The 17,596-nt window shown below is 56.1% G+C and overlaps 1 protein-coding gene across 4 annotated transcripts in view; it reads left to right on the forward strand.

The window, feature by feature from the left end:
• NLGN3 (neuroligin 3) overlaps positions 1-17,596 on the forward strand; it is a 41,828-nt gene that overhangs the window by 13,603 nt on the left and 10,629 nt on the right. The window contains exons 2-5 of one of the 4 annotated variants that reach the window (XM_054076052.1): positions 5,469-6,213; positions 7,319-7,378; positions 14,415-14,474; positions 17,164-17,313. In XM_054076052.1, coding sequence (XP_053932027.1) covers positions 5,736-6,213; positions 7,319-7,378; positions 14,415-14,474; positions 17,164-17,313 — 748 coding nt within the window. In that variant the 5' untranslated portion in view covers positions 5,469-5,735. The remainder of the gene's footprint in view (positions 1-5,468; positions 6,214-7,318; positions 7,379-14,414; positions 14,475-17,163; positions 17,314-17,596) is intronic. The other 3 variants (XM_054076054.1, XM_054076053.1, XM_054076055.1) reach the window with 3 other exon arrangements.

Consider the following 17,596-nt stretch of genomic DNA (forward strand, 5'->3'; position numbering starts at 1 on the left):
TGGCCTTTTACACATACTGTATTTGCCTTTCTTTGTGGCAATGACAAGCTGGCTCACCTTCAGTTTGCAGCTCATTCCCCTGTAGACTTTATGACTCTTTTGGCAGAAATGCTGCTGACTTTTCTTCCGTGATCTGTTTGTGCAGTTTTTTACCTCCGAGTGACTTACAGCCCTTCTCATCACCTCTCAGCCCTTTCCCCAATGTGTCAAAAGCATGTCAAATTCCTATCCTGGTCTCCAAAGCACTTGGTATCATGTACAGATTTTAAAACGCACTCTGTTCTATCGTTTAGGTCATTAATGGAAAAGCAAAGCAGTAGCAGCAGCAGGGTAGACCTTTCTGAAACCCTACTTGCCCCCTTTCAGTGTAATTGTGAGGCACTGGTAACCATATGTTACTATGCACCAGCTCTGTGATGTACCTGAAGTCCTCAGAATTGCTTCTGCAGTGCTGTTGAAATGGGAAATACCTATCTGCGTCATGGCTGGGTGACCTAGGGTGGGTCAGAAAGACCCACAGGGCGCAATCCATAGCATGTAACCACCAACTTTGCTCTGTAATATTATCCTCAAGTACTGACCTGGGCCACAAGCATCAGAGGGTGCAATCTGAGACCTAAAGGCAAACAGTTGCTCTTCAGGAGCTGCTGAGGCAAATGGACACAAGCACGTCGATCCAGTCATGCTTCAGGCTCTGTGCTCCTCAGGGTGTGCTATGGGTTTCTGCAGTGTTGCAGGCCAGGTAGGATGGGACCAGGGGCTGCTGAGAGCTGGGCACACTGCCCAGCAGAGGAGAGCATCTGGCAAGTGCTGCTGCCTGAGAACTGAGCATCAGCCCGAGCTCCTGGAGCACGAGCTGATGGAAAGGTTTGGAACTCACTCACCCTGAGGAAGAGGAGGCAGATGTTTCTCATATTGCTTGCTTGGGTGCATGTCTGTTCTGGGGTGTGTGGGCTGGCCACCACCCACCTCTCGCCATAATACAACGGGGTCAGATCGTGAGCAGAGTGGCTGGAGGGTGCAATGGGACATCCCATCCACTTTCTGTTGGGATATCATCCATCCGTGCCAGCCAGGCAGTTTGAGGTCCTGGCCTGTCCTGGCTCTGGACCACATGGGGCATAAAGCCACAGCATCAATGTGATGAGCTTAGGATTGGTTGAGGTCTCAGGGGCTGGAGCGTTATCCGATAGCAAGGTCTGATAACAAGGACAGGCTGCCTGCTCACATCTCCTCAGCCACCTGCCAGGGAAGGTGTGGTTCTGGCTTGTCTGGCTGGTGTTGAGATGCTTGACTGTGCATCTGTGAGGGATGCTTCCAGAGGATCCCGCCTGCCCAGGTTTCCATGGAGAGCGTCTCCTTGTTGAGGAGGGAGCCGTCTGGCAGACAGTACAGCCATGGAAATACCGATAGAGCGTGTGTTTTCCAAAGCACATGAATAACATCCCTAACAGCTAGCAGCCTCACTTCCTCCGCTTGCCCCACCAGTGGCCTGGCAGAGCAACCTGGGATGCCTGCAGTGTCTTTATCCTCTCAGCTCCTCACTGCACGCTTGTCTGAACATCCCCAGTTTGGCCGTATCTGCCCAGCCCATCCCGGTTTCCTTTCCAGTTGGCAGGCTTGGCTCCTCCTGGTGCAGGGCTGCAGGGAAGCAGCAGCCATCTTCACCAGGGGATGTGTTTGGCTTCACTGCTGGAGGGAAGAACGGGAGCGCTGTAGGTGGCAAAACTGGGGAGTTTTGCTCCCGCCTCTCTGGGGATACGAGGGGAATCGCTTCCCTGAACAAAATGTCCTTTCTCAGATCTCCTGGTTATTTTGCATGCTTTGAAAGACCAAGGGAAGGCTTAAGAGCTGTTGAGAGTGCAGTCAGTGATGCAAGGCGCATGCAACAGCCCCCGGTGAAGGGAGCTGGGCTCGAGTTTTCATGGCAGTCTGTCAATATTAAATTAAGGCTAAATTCCCATCCTAAATGTTATGTTAACATGAAGTTACGGCAGAAAGCACAGAGCACAGAACAGCAATATGAGGTATAAGATGGGTTACGAGGGTATTGTAATCATCCCAAATGAGGCATTTGAAACCCATGGAATTCCAGATTTAGGGTTTGCATCGTTTTTTTGGGTTTGTAATTGAAAACCAGTCCAAACATAGGAAGGCTTAGGAGCATGTTGTCAAGATTGTTTGGGTGCCTTTATTCTGTGCTGCAGGGACATGGGCAGATGGAGTGAAAATGTCTTTAAAAAAAGATAGAACCAAATGTGGAATTACAAATGTTAGAATATCATGATCTGGATTTGAGTGTTAAGGCATCGTAGCCCTCCAGGGTAACATCAAGGCTGCTGGGTCTTGACTGTGCATCTCAATATCTGGACGTATTTGGCTATCGCTAGTGCAAGTCACCTCTGTGCCTGATGTTTCATAAAACCCGTAATTGGAGGCAGTTGCAAGTCCTGTGGCATCATTTTATTTGAGTTAAGGATGTGTACTTGGCACTTAAATTTTATCTTAGCCTATGTTTTTTGTCTACAGATTTCCATGGGTTTTAGAAGCTATTAAAAGAGCCATGGATGAGGATTAAGCAAACACCCAAAGGAATATCTTCATAACGTAATTCTGAGGAGATGTAGCAAGAAGCAGATTTTTGGCTGTGTTTTGTAAAAAGTGATTTCTTATTTTGCCAGGACAGGGTGGTTATGCTGGGTGTGTGGCTGCTCCAAGGATGCAGAGTGGGTGGTAAATTCAGTGCTAATTTTGCACTTATACCGGTATGCGCAGGCCAGCTGGGCAGCTGTGGGCAGCAGAGCGGCACTGCCTGGTGCCATGAAAGCGCTTGGCTGGAGGCATTGGTGGAGCGGCAATGCCCACAGCATCATGCGGCCACAGCCCCGAGGGAGCTCTCAAGTCAGGAAATCAGCTGGTAAGCCTCTGCTGGCAGGGCTGTGGTGTTACTGCAGAGTGAAAAAGATGACTGGTTGGTTGAAATTGCTCTGCAGGGAGTTGTGGGCACTATCGTAAAGACTGGAAGCTGCCTGTAGCTTCCAGTCATACAAATTAGATATGACAGTCATTAATAATTTGGCTTTATCCTAACCTGTGGTACCTGAAGGAACCTGAGCAGAAGATTTGCACTGGGCAGTTTGCCTTCCAGCAGTGTCTGGCAGAGGGATAGGTCTGAAGCACCTCTGAGATTCCACTTGGGAATCCACTTTGTGGGGTCCTAGGCTGTGTCATTGCACCCCTGGGATGTCAGTGCAAATGTCAGTTCTCTGCTGAAGGAGAGGCATTTCTGTGGGAAGTATTAGATGAGTGATGGTTTTCTTCTGGAGCTGGAGGCAGAGTGGGGCTGCTGAGACACCAGCGGTGATGCAGCTGAGCAGGGCCTGGGGCCTCTGAGTGCCTCAGATGTATTTCTGTCCCTTGGTGCACCTTTTGTTCTTAGGCTTTGGCAGCTGTTTGGAGGGATGGTACAGCAGCGTCACACTCCTGCCCAGTGCCTTTATGTCACTGCCTGGTGGGGCAGGAGGAGGTGGAAGAGAATGATGTGCAGAGGTGATGGTGGTCAGATGTGGAGTGACATCAGCCCAGGTCATGATAGCTCAGCCCTCAGGTTGTCCCTGTGCTGTGGATGAGGCAGTAGGTGTGATTACTTCTCCCCATCATTTGTATGACTCTCTGTCTGGCATTACCTGCGGTCCTTCTATGGGCTCTGGAAAGGCGCTTGCACACCCAGCCCTGTGAGACCTCACTGCTCAGGCGGGCTGGATGCAGTAACGTGATTTTCTGGGCTGAGTATTTCTTATTATGCCTGTCATACCCTGATTTCTGAGCCTGCTGTGTTCCCTGGGGATATCAGGAGGGCAGGCACAGCATGGGCCCATTTCCTTAATGACCAGCCGTGATTTGCCTGCACATGTGCAGTGCGGATTTGAAACGCCCTCTGTGTTTTTATATTATTTTGTTTTTCTGAGGATTTTCCTCGTTGGATGAGGTGTTCTCCATTCGTGGAGTCCCTGCCCAGCTTAGGCTCCACTAGAGCCACATCCTCCCATCTGCAAACAGCCCTTATTTTGTGCTCCAATAATTCCAAGGCAACTCTGCTCCGCTCTGAGCTCGGGAGAGATTTACCGGGTGGGCGTGTAAGGGTGCTCTGGGGCTAAATGGAGGTGTCCCACCACCACTGCCATCTTTCCCAGAGTAAGGACTTATGGCTGAGACAGGATATGCATCCTCTGATCCGCCACCAAGCAGTGGTGACCTGGCTACAAAGCCACCTGCTGAGGCGCAGCGCTGGCCTCCGGCTGACGCTGCTCTCACCCAGCCGGGGTGAGGGCGAGCAGTGGGCATTGGCAGCCTCTGCGGCTCCCCTTGCCCAGGTCCCCCGGGAGCAGCAGGGCTGGAGGGGGGGCGGGGGGGGCTCTTACATAAGCCCTGAATGCGGCAGGCAGTGCAGGGAGGTGAAGGGCAGAGCACTGAAAATCCACATAACCTCCAGCAAGGGCTCCCTGGCGCAGGAGCTCTGCTTGCTGACACACATCTGCAGGTTTCCATCTGCAACCGCTGCCTGGCCTGCCAGCCTGCAGCTCCTTCCTTTCCCTGTGGACCCTGTGGGGGGAAGGGGGTTGCCGCATCTGCTCCCCAACCCTGCTGACAGCCCGGCATGGGGATGTGGGAGCAGAGCTCGGCCTCCGTGGGGCTTGTTTGGGTGGCTAGGAGGCACCCGGAGCCAGGAGGAGGTGGTGAGGAGGCACAGGGGGTCGCTGCCCAGAAGCACTCTGGCTGGTCCCATCCTGCCCACCCAGCACCTGGGTTGTGCCCTGGGGTCTCACCACTTCAGCCGACGGCACGTGGCGGGAGAAAACTGGCTGCAGAGCATGTGGGTGGGCGAGATGAGTGTCTGGGTAGGACGCATGGGTCTAATTTGCTGGTGTCTGACATGGGTTGGTGGCACCTGGACAGGAGAGTGATCCTTGGGGTGGAGCCAAGGCAAAGAGCACAGACTGCACAGTGTGGGAGTGCAGGCAGCTCCGGCTCAGCCAGGCGGGGAGAGGTGCCAACGGGCTCTTGTGCAGGGGCGGTGCTCGGCATCGGTGGGGCACAACAGGTTCCTTGTGGGGAGGGATGGTGCCAGGGAAGTGGCAAGGTCCTGCTTTTCTTGGCACCCATACCCTGCTGCTGATATCGTCCTGCGGCATGGGGCAAGGACACTGTGCTGCTGTGCGGGGCAGAGGCAGGGCTGGCTCCTGAGCATTGGAAACAGGCTCTGCAGACATGGACAGACACAGTCTATGTGTCTGCACGTGCTCTACTTGTGCTGCCTGTGCTGTGTACTTTGAGAGCTCCCTGCCTGGACGGTGGTAGAACGGCCCATGGGTGGGAGGGTATGGTCAGGGAGCTTGAATCCTTCAGCATGCAGCTCTTTGACTCTTCCCAGAGCAAGTCTGCTGTTAATTCCCTCCATCTTTCCACAGTATCAACAGTCTCCTCCGGGCCAGGCCGTCGGTAGGTGGGCAGCAGCGGGCAGCTGGCTGGTTGTGAGGAGCAGTGGCTCATCTCTCCGCATCCGTGCTCCCGACTCACTCAGCGGAAGGTGTGGCTGGGCTGTGCACTCCTGACTCCCAGCTCTCCTCCTCCATCTGTTCCTGGTGGATGAATTGGAGGCTTGGAGTGATGGGGATGCCCTGAGCCCTCGCCTCAAGAGCTTCAGGCCTGGATGTTGGTGCTGCTCCTCCCGGACGATGTGGCTGATACTCTGGAGAAGCCCTCTCTTAGCCCCTGTTCTCCAAGTGCCTGAGCTGGTGGCCGGCTGGGACCTGCGTCTTGCCCTCTGGGTCCTGAGCTTCGCGTCGGCGGTTGTGCGGATGGAGGGTCAGGTCTACTCACCAACTGTCAACACGCACTATGGGAAGTTACGAGGGGTGCGCGTGCCACTGCCCAGCGAGATCCTGGGGCCTGTGGACCAGTACCTGGGGGTGCCTTACGCCGCCCCCCCCATCGGGGAGAAAAGATTCATGCCCCCTGAGCCACCACCATCCTGGTCAGGCATCAGGAATGCTACCCACTTCTCACCGGTCTGCCCTCAGAACATCCACAATGCCGTCCCGGAGATCATGCTGCCCATCTGGTTTACTTCCAATTTGGATATTGTGGCCACGTACATCCAGGACCCCAACGAGGACTGTTTGTACCTCAACATCTACATCCCCACGGAGGATGGTGAGTCCCTGCCAGGGTGCCCACAGGAGGGCGGCGGGGGGGGGGGCACTCCGCCCCTCCCCAGCAGTGGTTGGTCTCACCTGGGTGTTGTGTTTGAAGCATGTGGTTGTGGACCCTGCAGCATGCTGTCTGTTTGTGGAAAGCTTTCTCTGGCCACGCAGCTCGCCCTCTTGCCCTCAGCTGCCATCTCTGTCTCGCGTGCTCCTGCTCCTCCACGCCTCCCGGTCCCTTCCCTTCCACCTCCATGGCATCGTCACAGGCTCCTCTCTTGTGTTGCTAAATCTGAATCCGACTCTCTGACCGCAGATCCACAGAGCGACAAGCTGGTTTGTGCTCCCCAGGCGCCAAGTGCCAGGTTCTGTCTTGAGTTGGTTCGGGTTTGTCCTTCCTCCCCTCTTCCCACCCTCCCCAGGTCCATGCGCTAGTTGTGGGCGTGGGCTGCGGCTGCGGCTGGGAGGAACACTCTCTGCCTCTCACTGGGGAGATGCTCTGGCAAGGAAGGGACCGTGGAGCCCTTTTCCAGGCCCTGGTATAGATGGGAGGTTGGCGGCACCGGCAGGCACATTGCTTGGTGGCTCCCCCATCCGCCGGTGGGGCAGTGGCAGAGCGATGAGCCCGGGGGGCCGGGGACCGATGGGGCAAGGTCCCGTTGGGGTGAGGCTGAGCGGCGCTGGGCGCCTCCTTGTCTAACCTTTTCCTTTGTAGGGGATCTCACCTGAACTGTAAGTAGAGGGCAGAGGAGGCAGCGTCTGCCTGTGTGCCCGCCCTAGCCTCACCGCAATGGGAACCCCCATGGATTTTCAGCGGGCTGGAAGGGAGCCGCAGCGGGTCTGCTGCACGTGGCAGAGCAGCCTGGTGGGCCGGTGGCTTCTCCCAGGCTGGCTGGCTCCACTCCTCTGTCCCTGAGGCCCTTGGCCACGGGATGCATTGTGCCTTCCTTCCTGCCCAGCACGGCTGGCCCGGAGTTTTCCTCCCATGGCAACGCTCCCTCCCCACCTCCTGCGGTCCCGGGGGCGGTGGGAGGGCGGCAGCGTGGTTGTGATTGCATGCCCACTCCCGCCAGTGGAGCCTCCTGTTATTTTGTAGTCTTTTATTCATTTTACAGTAAAACGGATTTCCAAGGAATGCACCCGAAAGCCCAACAAGAAAATATGTAGGAAAGGAGGTATGTAGCAAGCCGACCGGCAGAGAGGCACAGAGAGGAAAGAGAGAGAGTGAGAGGGTGCCTGGCTGGCCCCTGACCTGCAGCATGTTCCTCCGGCACCTCTCTGTGCCGCCACCCAGACCGCGAGCCCTCCAAGCAGCCTACCCTGCCGTCCCCCTTTCCCGCTGGGAGGAGTCCCTTGGATGCTCCAGATACCTCTGCTCCCCAGCTGGGAACACAGATCTGGGGTCAGGTCAGAGGAGGATGCTGATGTTGCTCCAGGCCTTTCAGAACAGCTTCTCCTGGACTAAGCCCACGCTCCTGCCTTCATCCCGCTGGCACTGACAGCCTCCCAGCCCCTGAGTGTGAGGGGGAGCCTCTGATGGTGGGCAGCGCTTAAGGCACCCATCCCTTAGAGGTGCATCCTCCATTGGGGTTGTACTTCCATTGGGAAAGTACCTGCGTGACAGGGGACTGCAGCCCATCCTGGGCTGAGCTCTTCCCCCATTGCATCCATGGTCATTTTGCATCCAAAGCTCCTTAGTTAGTAGCATAAAACCTCTCCTGGCTGTGTAACCGCTGCCATGTTCTGCCCCAGCCTGTGGTCCTGCCAAGGCTGCTCCCTGCTGCTCACACCCCCATGCTTCTGCCAGCCCTGCCAGTGAGGATCTGCTCTCCACCCCTTGGCACAGCATCCTCCCTGAGCTCCAGCCGCCCCACGGGCAGCCAAGCACCTCCAGTTCAGCCACATCTCCGCTTTGCCATGCCTCCATCCCTAGGGCTGTGCAGGGCTCATCCTGCTGCACTTTAGGGCAAAGGGGCAGCTCAGCCCCGTCTTGCCCCAAAGTTATTCTGTGTTCCCAGCCAGCCCAACACTGTGGGCCAGGGAGTGGAGATGTGCAAATAGGAGCTGGCTCAGCCCCTTGTCAGACACGATGCTTCTCCTGTCCTGCCGCATGGCTCCTTCGCAGGCAGGGAGAGCCTGGGCTGCTCTATGCATCCCAAGTTGGATGTGTGGGCGGTCAGGCAGCCAAGCTCTTCTGAAAGGCTCAGTGCAGGGAGGGGGTGTCTGGTGGGCAGGGGCTGCTGTCCCGGGCATCCTGCGGCAGCGGGGTCTCTGCATCCTGGCCTCTGCCTCCCTGTACCCCTGGGGTTGGTGGGGCCGGCGCAGCTGGGCTTGGAAATTTGGGGAGCGCTTTCCTTCCAGCCATTTCCCCCAGTTCTGTTGTTGGGTTTCTTTGCTTTGCTTTTCCTGTTGCTGTCCTGGTTATTCACACGCCATCTCTCTGAGTGCCAAGGCTGCCCCTGAAAGGGCTGGCGCATTAGGGAGTCTCCACACGCTGCCTCCGGAGCCGGCTGTGCCAGTGATCGCCAGCCACTTCAAAGCGCTTCCTCTCCCGGCTCTCCCAACGGCTGCCAGACCCCCGCCACCCCCAGCCCTGCAGCCAGGGCCAGGGAAGCAGGGGCTGTGTTACGATTGGAGATGGGCGACAATATAGGGTCTGGCAAAACACCTTCGGAGAGCTTGTATCCTTGTTTTCCCACCCTGCCAGCTCTGCTCGTGGGCAGGGTTTCCTTGCAGCCCGTCTGTGGTTGCCTCTGGTCACCTCCTGGGAAGCTAAGGGGGTGGTGTGCCCTCTGCCCCACTGGGCTCTGCTGACTCACGGACCAGCGGATCCCTAGTGCCGGCCATTTAGGCATCCCAGCATGACATGCTGGGAATTTAAGCACACAGACAGTGACACTGCCCTTCGGCTCCGGCCACAGCTCTGGTGGCCATTGGCTTGAATTAATTGAGTTGTGATGAGGCACAGAGGCTTCCCTACCCCTTCCTTGTGTATCCTGGGTCAGGAATGCTTGGGGTGAGGATAATATACCCACAATGCTGATTTCCTTGGGCTGCGTGTCATTTCAACATTGTCTCATTCTGGAATATTCTTGATTGTAATTTCTAAGGCCACACAGGAGTGGTGAATAAGCTCTCCTCTCACAGATCAGGCAGCTGTGCAGTATTTTGATGCTTCAAAAAGCCTCAGCTCCCAGATGATTGGAGTTTTCATGATTTCTCCCACTCCTAAGCCCAGTGTATTTCATAGCAGCCAAAGGACTGAGAATTTGTCAGAGTTTATCCCTGGGACCAAGAAACTTCCCTGCTTCCCTGCCCAGTAGCCCACAATAATTTCCTACATGGAAATTTCCAACATGCCAGTTTCCTCCATACACATTGGTCCCTTCTCTGGGAGCAAGGCAGTGCAGTGATGCTTTGCGAATAATTAGCCATGCACTTCGATAGGGGAGCTGAGGTTCAGCTGAAGCTCAGGTTTTGTGGTGTAAATAACGCTGCCCACCCAAAGAGCATGTTCACACACACACACGGTACAGCACATACGTGCAAAACGCAGCTCTGCCCTTCGCTTTGTGCTGCCAACTCTTCCAGCCTGTGCTTAGCGGTGATGGGTGCTGGGATGCTCTCCGCTTCCCTTTACCGCCAGCCAGCATGGGCAGGCCTTGCTGCAGGGCGTGAGGAGGTGGATGTCAGTTTTAGAGGGGAGAAGTGTGGCTGCCTTGCAAGTAGCAGCTCTCCCGGGTTTTGACTAGCGACTGCCCTAATTTCTCTGGCTGGGGCTGTGCAGAGTTCACGATGCTGCAGAGACAAATGTGGCAGTCCAGCATCTTTCTCTGCTGTGCGAGGATGCCTGGAGTTCCCAGCAGCTCCTAGGCTTGGGATGTGCTTTGGCTGCTCTGCAGGGAAAAGTGTTGTGGCTTCTCTGCTGCTCTCCAAGAAGCAAACTTATCTGAGTACCAGCTGAGGCTTCCCTACGGCTGCGCGACTACTGCAGTGCTCCTTTGCTGGAAGGCTTTTCACCAGCTTGCTGCAAAGCCTGCTGCTTTGGAGCGCTGGCTGGGAGCAGCCCACCGCCCTGGCACTCCACTTCCGCGCCAGGGAGCAATTTGCAAAGGTGAGGGCAGGTGTTTGTGCTGGTGGAAGCAGCAGAGCGAGAGAAGATGCAGTGCTTTTATGGAGTCTGCTCAAAGAGGGAGATAACTCCTCTGCATCACCCAGGGACAGGGAGGGGCAGGGCAGCACCAAGGTGCACTGCAGTCCTGGAGCAAGGGTTGATGGCTGGAGGGGCCACAGGTGCCAGGAGAGCTGCCCCTGCCCATGGGGCTGTGCAGCAGCAGGCTCAATGTCTGTCATCAATCCCAGTCCAGTTCCTTGTTGCTCCTGGAGAAACACCTGAGCTGGTGTAGCCACCAGCATGCGTGCATCTGCGTGCACATGGCCATCAGACGTGGTGGCAGTGCTGCTGGGGGCTTCTGCTTCCCGTGGCATCACTGATGCTTCATAGAATAGGGTGCCTGGAGGAGCTTGTACTGGGGAGGGGTGTTGGGGCTGCCTGGGGCCACCCTGAGCAGACGTTTAAATGTGGAAAGATGTCAGCTCAGGTTCCTGATCTTCTCTTATCCACACTATGCTGAGTGCAAAGGCTCCAAGGACTGAGGCTCCTCTTCCTCCTTTATCTCCGCTTGTGCTGGTGTCAATGCTGTTGGCATGGTTTACTTAAGACAGCATAAATCCAGTGTGGATTCCCCTGTTTCAGGGAAAGTGATTTTATTTTTTTACTGAACTTGAGTTTAAATCTTCCTATAGCTTTCAGATAAGAGTATATGCATCCTTCCTATCAGCCTGAACAATGTCACTTTGCAGTCAGCTTAAAGTGAAGCGTCACAACAGGCATTCACACTGGGTTACTGGAGAGAGTTTTTGATGGGTAAGGACAGTAAGAGCCACGAGTCCTTTCAGTTTTTCCGGCTGCCAATCCACAGGCTTAAACCCATACCCATGAGAGCAGGTGCTGCAGGTCTCTGTGTGGTGGCCTTTGTCAATGCAGAGGAAGATCTCCTGGGATGGGTGTCCTTGAACATGCCAATACCCTGTGGAGGGAGGTAATGAAGCTAAGTGCAAGGGATGGCTGAGGGTAGTGAAGCTGTAATTGCTCTCATGAGCAGTGGGGCACTGGTGGGTTGTTGTGGAGGTGTACAACATAGTGAGAGGCAAAAAGCCCACTTTTTTGCAGCAGCCTGTGTTTGCCGTAACCCCAGCCACCTTGGCACATTCCTGATGATGGGGAAGGCTCGTGCTTTGCATCCGCCATGCACACGTGCCGCTGACGTTCCCCTTCCTCCTGGCCTGTGTTACTGCACTGCTGCTTCGCTCAGCTTCCCAGTGCTGCTTCCTACCATCCCTTCTGTGGTGCGTGAAGCTTGGCTTGGTTTAGGCTTGTCCCAGCCATCCCTAAGCTCTGGGGCAGCAGTCTCCAGCCAGATTCCTCCCTGCTCAGTCAGTGCAGTAGCTCAGATCACAGGGATGTTGTCCCCTACCCTCTCATATAGCCTGGTGGCTCCACATAGCTGGTTCCTCCATCTCTGTCTGCATGGAGACCTTTGTCTCCTGGAGAAGACCAGGCTGGAGGGCTGTGGCCCAGCTGGTTCCAGGGATTTAACAGCACCAGTGCCCTCAGCAGTAGAAAGGGATCTCCAGCTGTCTGTGATAGGCTTCCCAGCTCCAGTACATGGTGTGGATGAAAGCTCACTGCCTGTGGTCTTCATTAGAGAAAAATCTCTATCCCTGAGCAGTACCAAAGAGGTTGGCGCATAGCACCGGTTAGCAAATATTGCATGAGTACTTCATCATTTAAGTGCTTTCTGGGCTTGCAGCTCTTCCTAATGGAGAGGCAGTAGGTCAAGCTTGAAGCCTCCTGCAAACAGATTGGGCAGCTACACGCGCCCTGCCGAGTGTGTGCAGCTGGCGGGTGGGCTGGGGAGGGAGCACGCAGGAAGGGGGGATGCTGAGGCCGAGGTGCTGGGGCGAGAGGTGGCAGAGATGGAGTGGTGTTGGGTGAAAACAGGAGATTGATGGGTTACTCTGGGGACGGCGAAGCAGGAGGCCAGGAGGCAGGGCTGGAGCATGGAAGGAATAGGTCAGGAGCTGGACTTGGAGTCAGAGAAAATCAGGATGGCTCTGGAATCAGCTGATCTATCCCTGCACTGGGCAGGAGCAGCTCTGCTTCACCTTTTCCTGGCAGTGTGTCTCACTTGGTCTTAAAGGCCACGTCTTCCAGCGCTTTTCTGCCAGGAAGTCTTTTCTTCTAGTCTAGCATCAAGCTGCCTTGTGTAGCTCCAGGGATGCCTGTGCTCCACACAGTGGAGAGGGAGTTGCTCTTCCACCTCACCGTGGCCTTTCATGTGTTGGAATTTGGCTATAGCTCCCATCATTCCTCTGCTCCTGGGATTCACGTGATCCAGCCTCCAGCAAATTTTTCTCACCTGTTGGATTTTTCTAGACTTCTGGTTGTTGCTCCTCTGGACTTTTTCCAGCAGGCCATGGCTGTTTAAGGTATTGTACAAGCCTCTTGCCCCGGCTGAGCTGCCCCACAGGTGTTTCAGACCTCTCTCACCCATTACAAAATCCTTTTAAATTCAAATCTTGTCTCCCTCCTTGTTGCCATCTCTGTTATCCACCACCCATCCAATGGTGGGATCCCATTCCCAGAGTGGCAATGAGGACAACTCCCCAATTTCATCTTTCTGGCCAGTTTCATGCTCGCATCGTTGTAGTTTCATCCAGCCGCGGGGCCTCCCCTCACTCACAGGAGCCTTGCCGGAGGCTGTGCAATACCCTCACTGTGGATGGGGCCAGTTGGTGATATCCGCAGGGTCCTGGGATCACCCAGGTGCTAGCAGGACCTAAGAGCCCTGCATCTGCAGGAGGTCGCTGGGCAGTGCGGGCACAGCACAGGCAGTCCTGCCAAGGGGGGACCCTGCTGTCACCCCTGAGGTCACCATCACCTTGGGAACTTCTTTGGTTCAGGTGTCCGGGAGCAGAGGACCACAGGCGCTGGTCTGCAGCTCTAAGGGGATAAGGAAAGCACAGCCTCGGGGCTGCAGGATGCAGGCATGGCACCACTTGGCTTTGTGCCCACAAGGGCATGCAACCCTTTCCAGCAAGGGGGTCTTGGTACAGGTCTGCATCGCGTTTGCTCCCTGCCAGCCCACAGGGCAGCTCTCCTGGCTCATGCTGGATGCATGCGGCTTGGGAAGCACTGCAGTAGGTACACACCATCCATAACAGCTTCCCACCACGTGTGACTGAGGCTGCCGTGCTGGCCCACGCCCTGATACCATGGCTGAGGGCCATGCAACAACTGGAAAGTGTTCAAGGCATTACAAAACCTGATATTTTTAGGGCTTTGCGTTGGGCAGGGAGAGTTTGTTGGTGCCTTTGCAATCCTTGGTGAAGCATTCAACTAGTCTTTTAAGAAGAGGGCTGATACAGGATGGAGCAGAGCAGCACACGGAAGCACCCGTTGAGATGGCTTCCTGCAGTGTGCTGTGGTGGGTGCACGCTGCAGCACCCGTGGTTTGCGGCGTAGGCATGCCAGGCACCACAAGGGCCACGCAGCGCGTGGGGGTGATGGCCAGGAGCCCATCTGGTGGTTGGTGGCCACCAGGGCAATCCTTCGCATGAGCTCTGCTGGTGGCAGGCCACAGTTGTTTTGGTGGCAGCAGGGTTTCTGCTCGCACCTGGGCGGTAGGTAGGAGAGGGAGCCTTGTCCCAGCACAGGGAGCTGAGGCGAGCCAGTAGGGGCCAGGCAGGGATGCAGGAGGATCGGTGAGTGCTTTGAGCGCTGATGCTGCCCCAAACCTACTCTCCTCCCCACCGCCCCGGTGCTCCCCAGGGAGGATCTGGGAAGGATCCAGGTGAAGTGGCATCCTGGTGCAGCTCCCGGGGCGGTCCTGCCTGCGCCCTGCGCCACCGTGGCTCTGGGAGAGGTGCAGTGTGAGTAGCCAGCAGTGCTGTGGGGCGCAGGCCTGGCCCCATCGTCTCTCCTATCATGCTATTTTTGAATTCTCTTTTGTTTTTTGTTTTTTTTTTTTTGTTTTGTTTTTTTTTTGTTTTGTTTGTTTGTTTTGTTTCTTTCTTTTCTTTTTTTTGTTATGTTTTTGTTTCCTTTCGTTTTCCTTTTTGTTCTGTCTCCTCGTGTTTGGTCCCTAGGAGCCAGCGCTAAGAAACAGGGCGAGGACTTAGCCGATAATGACGGGGATGAAGACGAAGGTATTTCTGTGCTCGAGGCTGCCACTGCATGACACGCAAAGCAACTCCGTTTGCCCGCCATCCACTGCCATCCCCAGGGAGCCCTGTGTGTGTCCGTCTGCCGTGCTGGGCAGCTGTGCAGGGCCGGGGGCAGGCTGGCCGGCTGTGCAGGGCACCCGGGTCCTTCCCCTCCTTGGGACGGCGGGGGAAGCTTGTGGGGTTTTTTTGCTTTAGGAGAAGTTTTCTCCCGCTCCACTTGAGCGAGGGCAGGGAGGAAGCATGGAAGCTTGGGAGGAAAGGAGCACTCAGGCACCTAGTCCCATTTCACCCTGAGCCCTGTCACATCCCACCTCCAGCCTCATCCCTCTGGAGTCAGTGATACACAGCTGGAAGCCAACAACCTCCTTCTTCAACCTTGCCCTACCACAGGGTGGCCGTGACAGCAACTTGGCAGCCTTGGCACCCACAGGGTACCTGGCCATGCCCAGGAGACCTGAAGTCGGCTTGGGCGTGGTTTCTGTTAGCTTCTGTCCTTCTCCATCCAATGTGAGCAAGGTCTTGCTTGCAATCAGAACGTCCGCACCAGCCAAGACAGAGTGAGTGGGCTTTTCAAGCAGATGTGATTCTAGATGTACTCTAAGGCTAAGCAACCTGCAGAACAATCTATTTTTAGTAAAATGGGGTTGTCCATCTGCAGGGTATGGAGTTGATATGTTTGGCTGCAGGAATGTGAAGAGGAGGCAGGAGGAAGGGTCGGCCAGGGTCGAGCCCTGACATGCTGAGGACAGTAAAACCTCATGGTGCGCAGGAGTCCCAGACAACTCGAGTGTGGCCTGGCAGATGGTGTTTAGGATCTGGGAAACAGATGAAAAGCTTTTTCCTTGGTAGTACCAAAACTCCGTTGTTTTCTCCCACTAACCCATGCCCCAGGTTCTGTTGTACCACAGTGTAAACTGGCATTCAGCCTAAGTGACTTGACTATGCTAAACGCCTGCACACTAACATGTGCTGCACAGAGCAGGAGCTGTTTATTCCCTGGTACATCTCTGCACGTTGCTGCCATTCTGCTGCGAGGATACCCCTTTGTGTGCCAGTGAGAGCATGTGGCACGGAGGAGAGGACACAGGCATAGGCAACAATATTCCTGCCCTCCACATTTCACGCAGTTGTCCTTCCGTAGGCAGTGTCTGTCCTGGAGGAGCCAGAAGCGCTTTGTCCTTCCCAGGTCTGTGCTTTTGCCTGGCTGCATCCTGGTGATAGGAAAAAGCTTTTGCCGTATCCTTGTTCTCCTGGAGGGAAGAGGTTTTCTATATGGAAGGAAGATCCCCCCCCCGTCCTTAGCCATACTGCAGGCCACAGCTAGAGGTGGGGATGGTCAGAGGTACTCAACAGCCTGCCCTGCAGCCCGCTGCGATGGGCAAGCCGCAGGGAGGAGTGGACGTGGACAGGGCTTGGGTGGGTGCAAGGAAGCATGTTCACCCCAGCTGGGCATTCCCGCTGAGTTGATGTGGCTGTGCCCCAGGAATCCCAGCCCAGGAGGAGCGTGGCAGGGGCTGGCTGCCAGGACAGTGGTGCAGCAGTGAGGGACACAGGCAGGGAGCAGTGGCTGGCCAGGGCAGCCAAGGCCAGGCAGCCCCAGCAGGTGATGCCAGCCCTCCTGAGCAAGATGCTGGGTGTGGGTCAGCACAAAGGAGGACAAAGTCCATCAGTGCTGGCTCACCGGCCCAGAAGAGGGCTGGGCACAGCGGGTGTGTGGGACCTGGCACTGCCTCCACAATAGGTGCGACCACATCCTCCATGTAACATGGATAAGATGTACCAGGAGCCAAGCACAGGTGTTCTTGTCTCACAACCGGGCTTGGCTCCATGAGTAATCCCAAACCAGTGGGGCAGAAGGGACAGGACATCCCCTGAAGAGCGCCAGCTGAGAGAGGGAGAATGGCTGCTTCCCATCCCCTTGCGTCCCGCAGTCCTTCCTCCCTGGCCCTCAAGGTCCCATTCCCCATCCTCACTCCATGCCTCATGCCCTGTCCTCATCCGATGCGTGCTCACATCCCCGACACGCACACGTGCACGCACTGTCTGCCTCATCACCATGTCTGTGTCGGGGCACTGGGGTGCCATGGGTTCACATGCAGTCAGACAGCAGGTTTCTGCCTTCCCAGGGTATGGGAAGGGTAGGGTGGGAGAGTCAGATGTTGGAGCACCCACCAGTGCGCCCCCGCCTCCCAGGTCCTGCACACCCCCAACCCTGCCCCCTGCAATGCCAGCTTCCAGGACTCCTGGAGCTGAGGGCTTGGGTCCAGCTAAACACAGGACATGAGGCTGCATCCTGGGACTGGACTCTGCAACTCCCACCTGCAGTGGAGGTGCTGCTGCTCTGGCTCCCACACGCAGCCAGAGTCCAGCTCCAGGGAAGGGCAGCCAGGTCCAGCCGGCATCTCTCCTGCATCTGCTGAAACCCTGAAGGGGTCAGCAGTGTGGGGACAGCACAGGCAGCTGCTCTCACCCAGATTGGGGCTGGCGGGATTGGTTCAGTGGTGGTCGGCTTTGGAGGTCCACACTGTGGTCCCCAGGAGAGCTCTAAGTTTGTGTCCTAAGCCCCCTCCCTGGTCCTGGCAGCTGGCATTGCCCTCGTCCTTGGTCTGCCCATCGGGCAGGGTGCTGTGGCTGTTGGCAGGGTCCTGTGTTTAACCGCCTCTCCTTCCAGACATCCGGGACAGCGGTGCCAAGCCGGTGATGGTGTATATCCATGGCGGCTCATATATGGAGGGCACAGGGAACATGATAGACGGCAGCGTCCTGGCCAGCTACGGGAATGTGATTGTCATCACCCTGAACTACCGCGTCGGAGTGCTCGGTATGAGCTGGCTGGTCTGGGATGAGCCCCCACGGCTGACTGGGCTGGAACCAGCTGGGAAGGGGGTACTGGGGGGCACGGGGCCCACGGAATGGGGGCTGCACTGCAGGTGCTGCCCCTGCACTCTGCCTGGGATGCCACGTGGCAGTGTCCACAGTGGGCAGTCGCAGTGAGGTCTGGCTCCTGGCACCGGCCCCCAAGGCTCATTTACACGACCTGGATCAGCTGAAAGCAAATATTGGTCTGCAGTTAAATAAATAATAAATGTGTTTACCCAGCACCT

This window comes from Cuculus canorus, chromosome 10, assembly GCF_017976375.1.
Source record: "Cuculus canorus isolate bCucCan1 chromosome 10, bCucCan1.pri, whole genome shotgun sequence".
Lineage (NCBI taxonomy): Eukaryota > Metazoa > Chordata > Aves > Cuculiformes > Cuculidae > Cuculus > Cuculus canorus.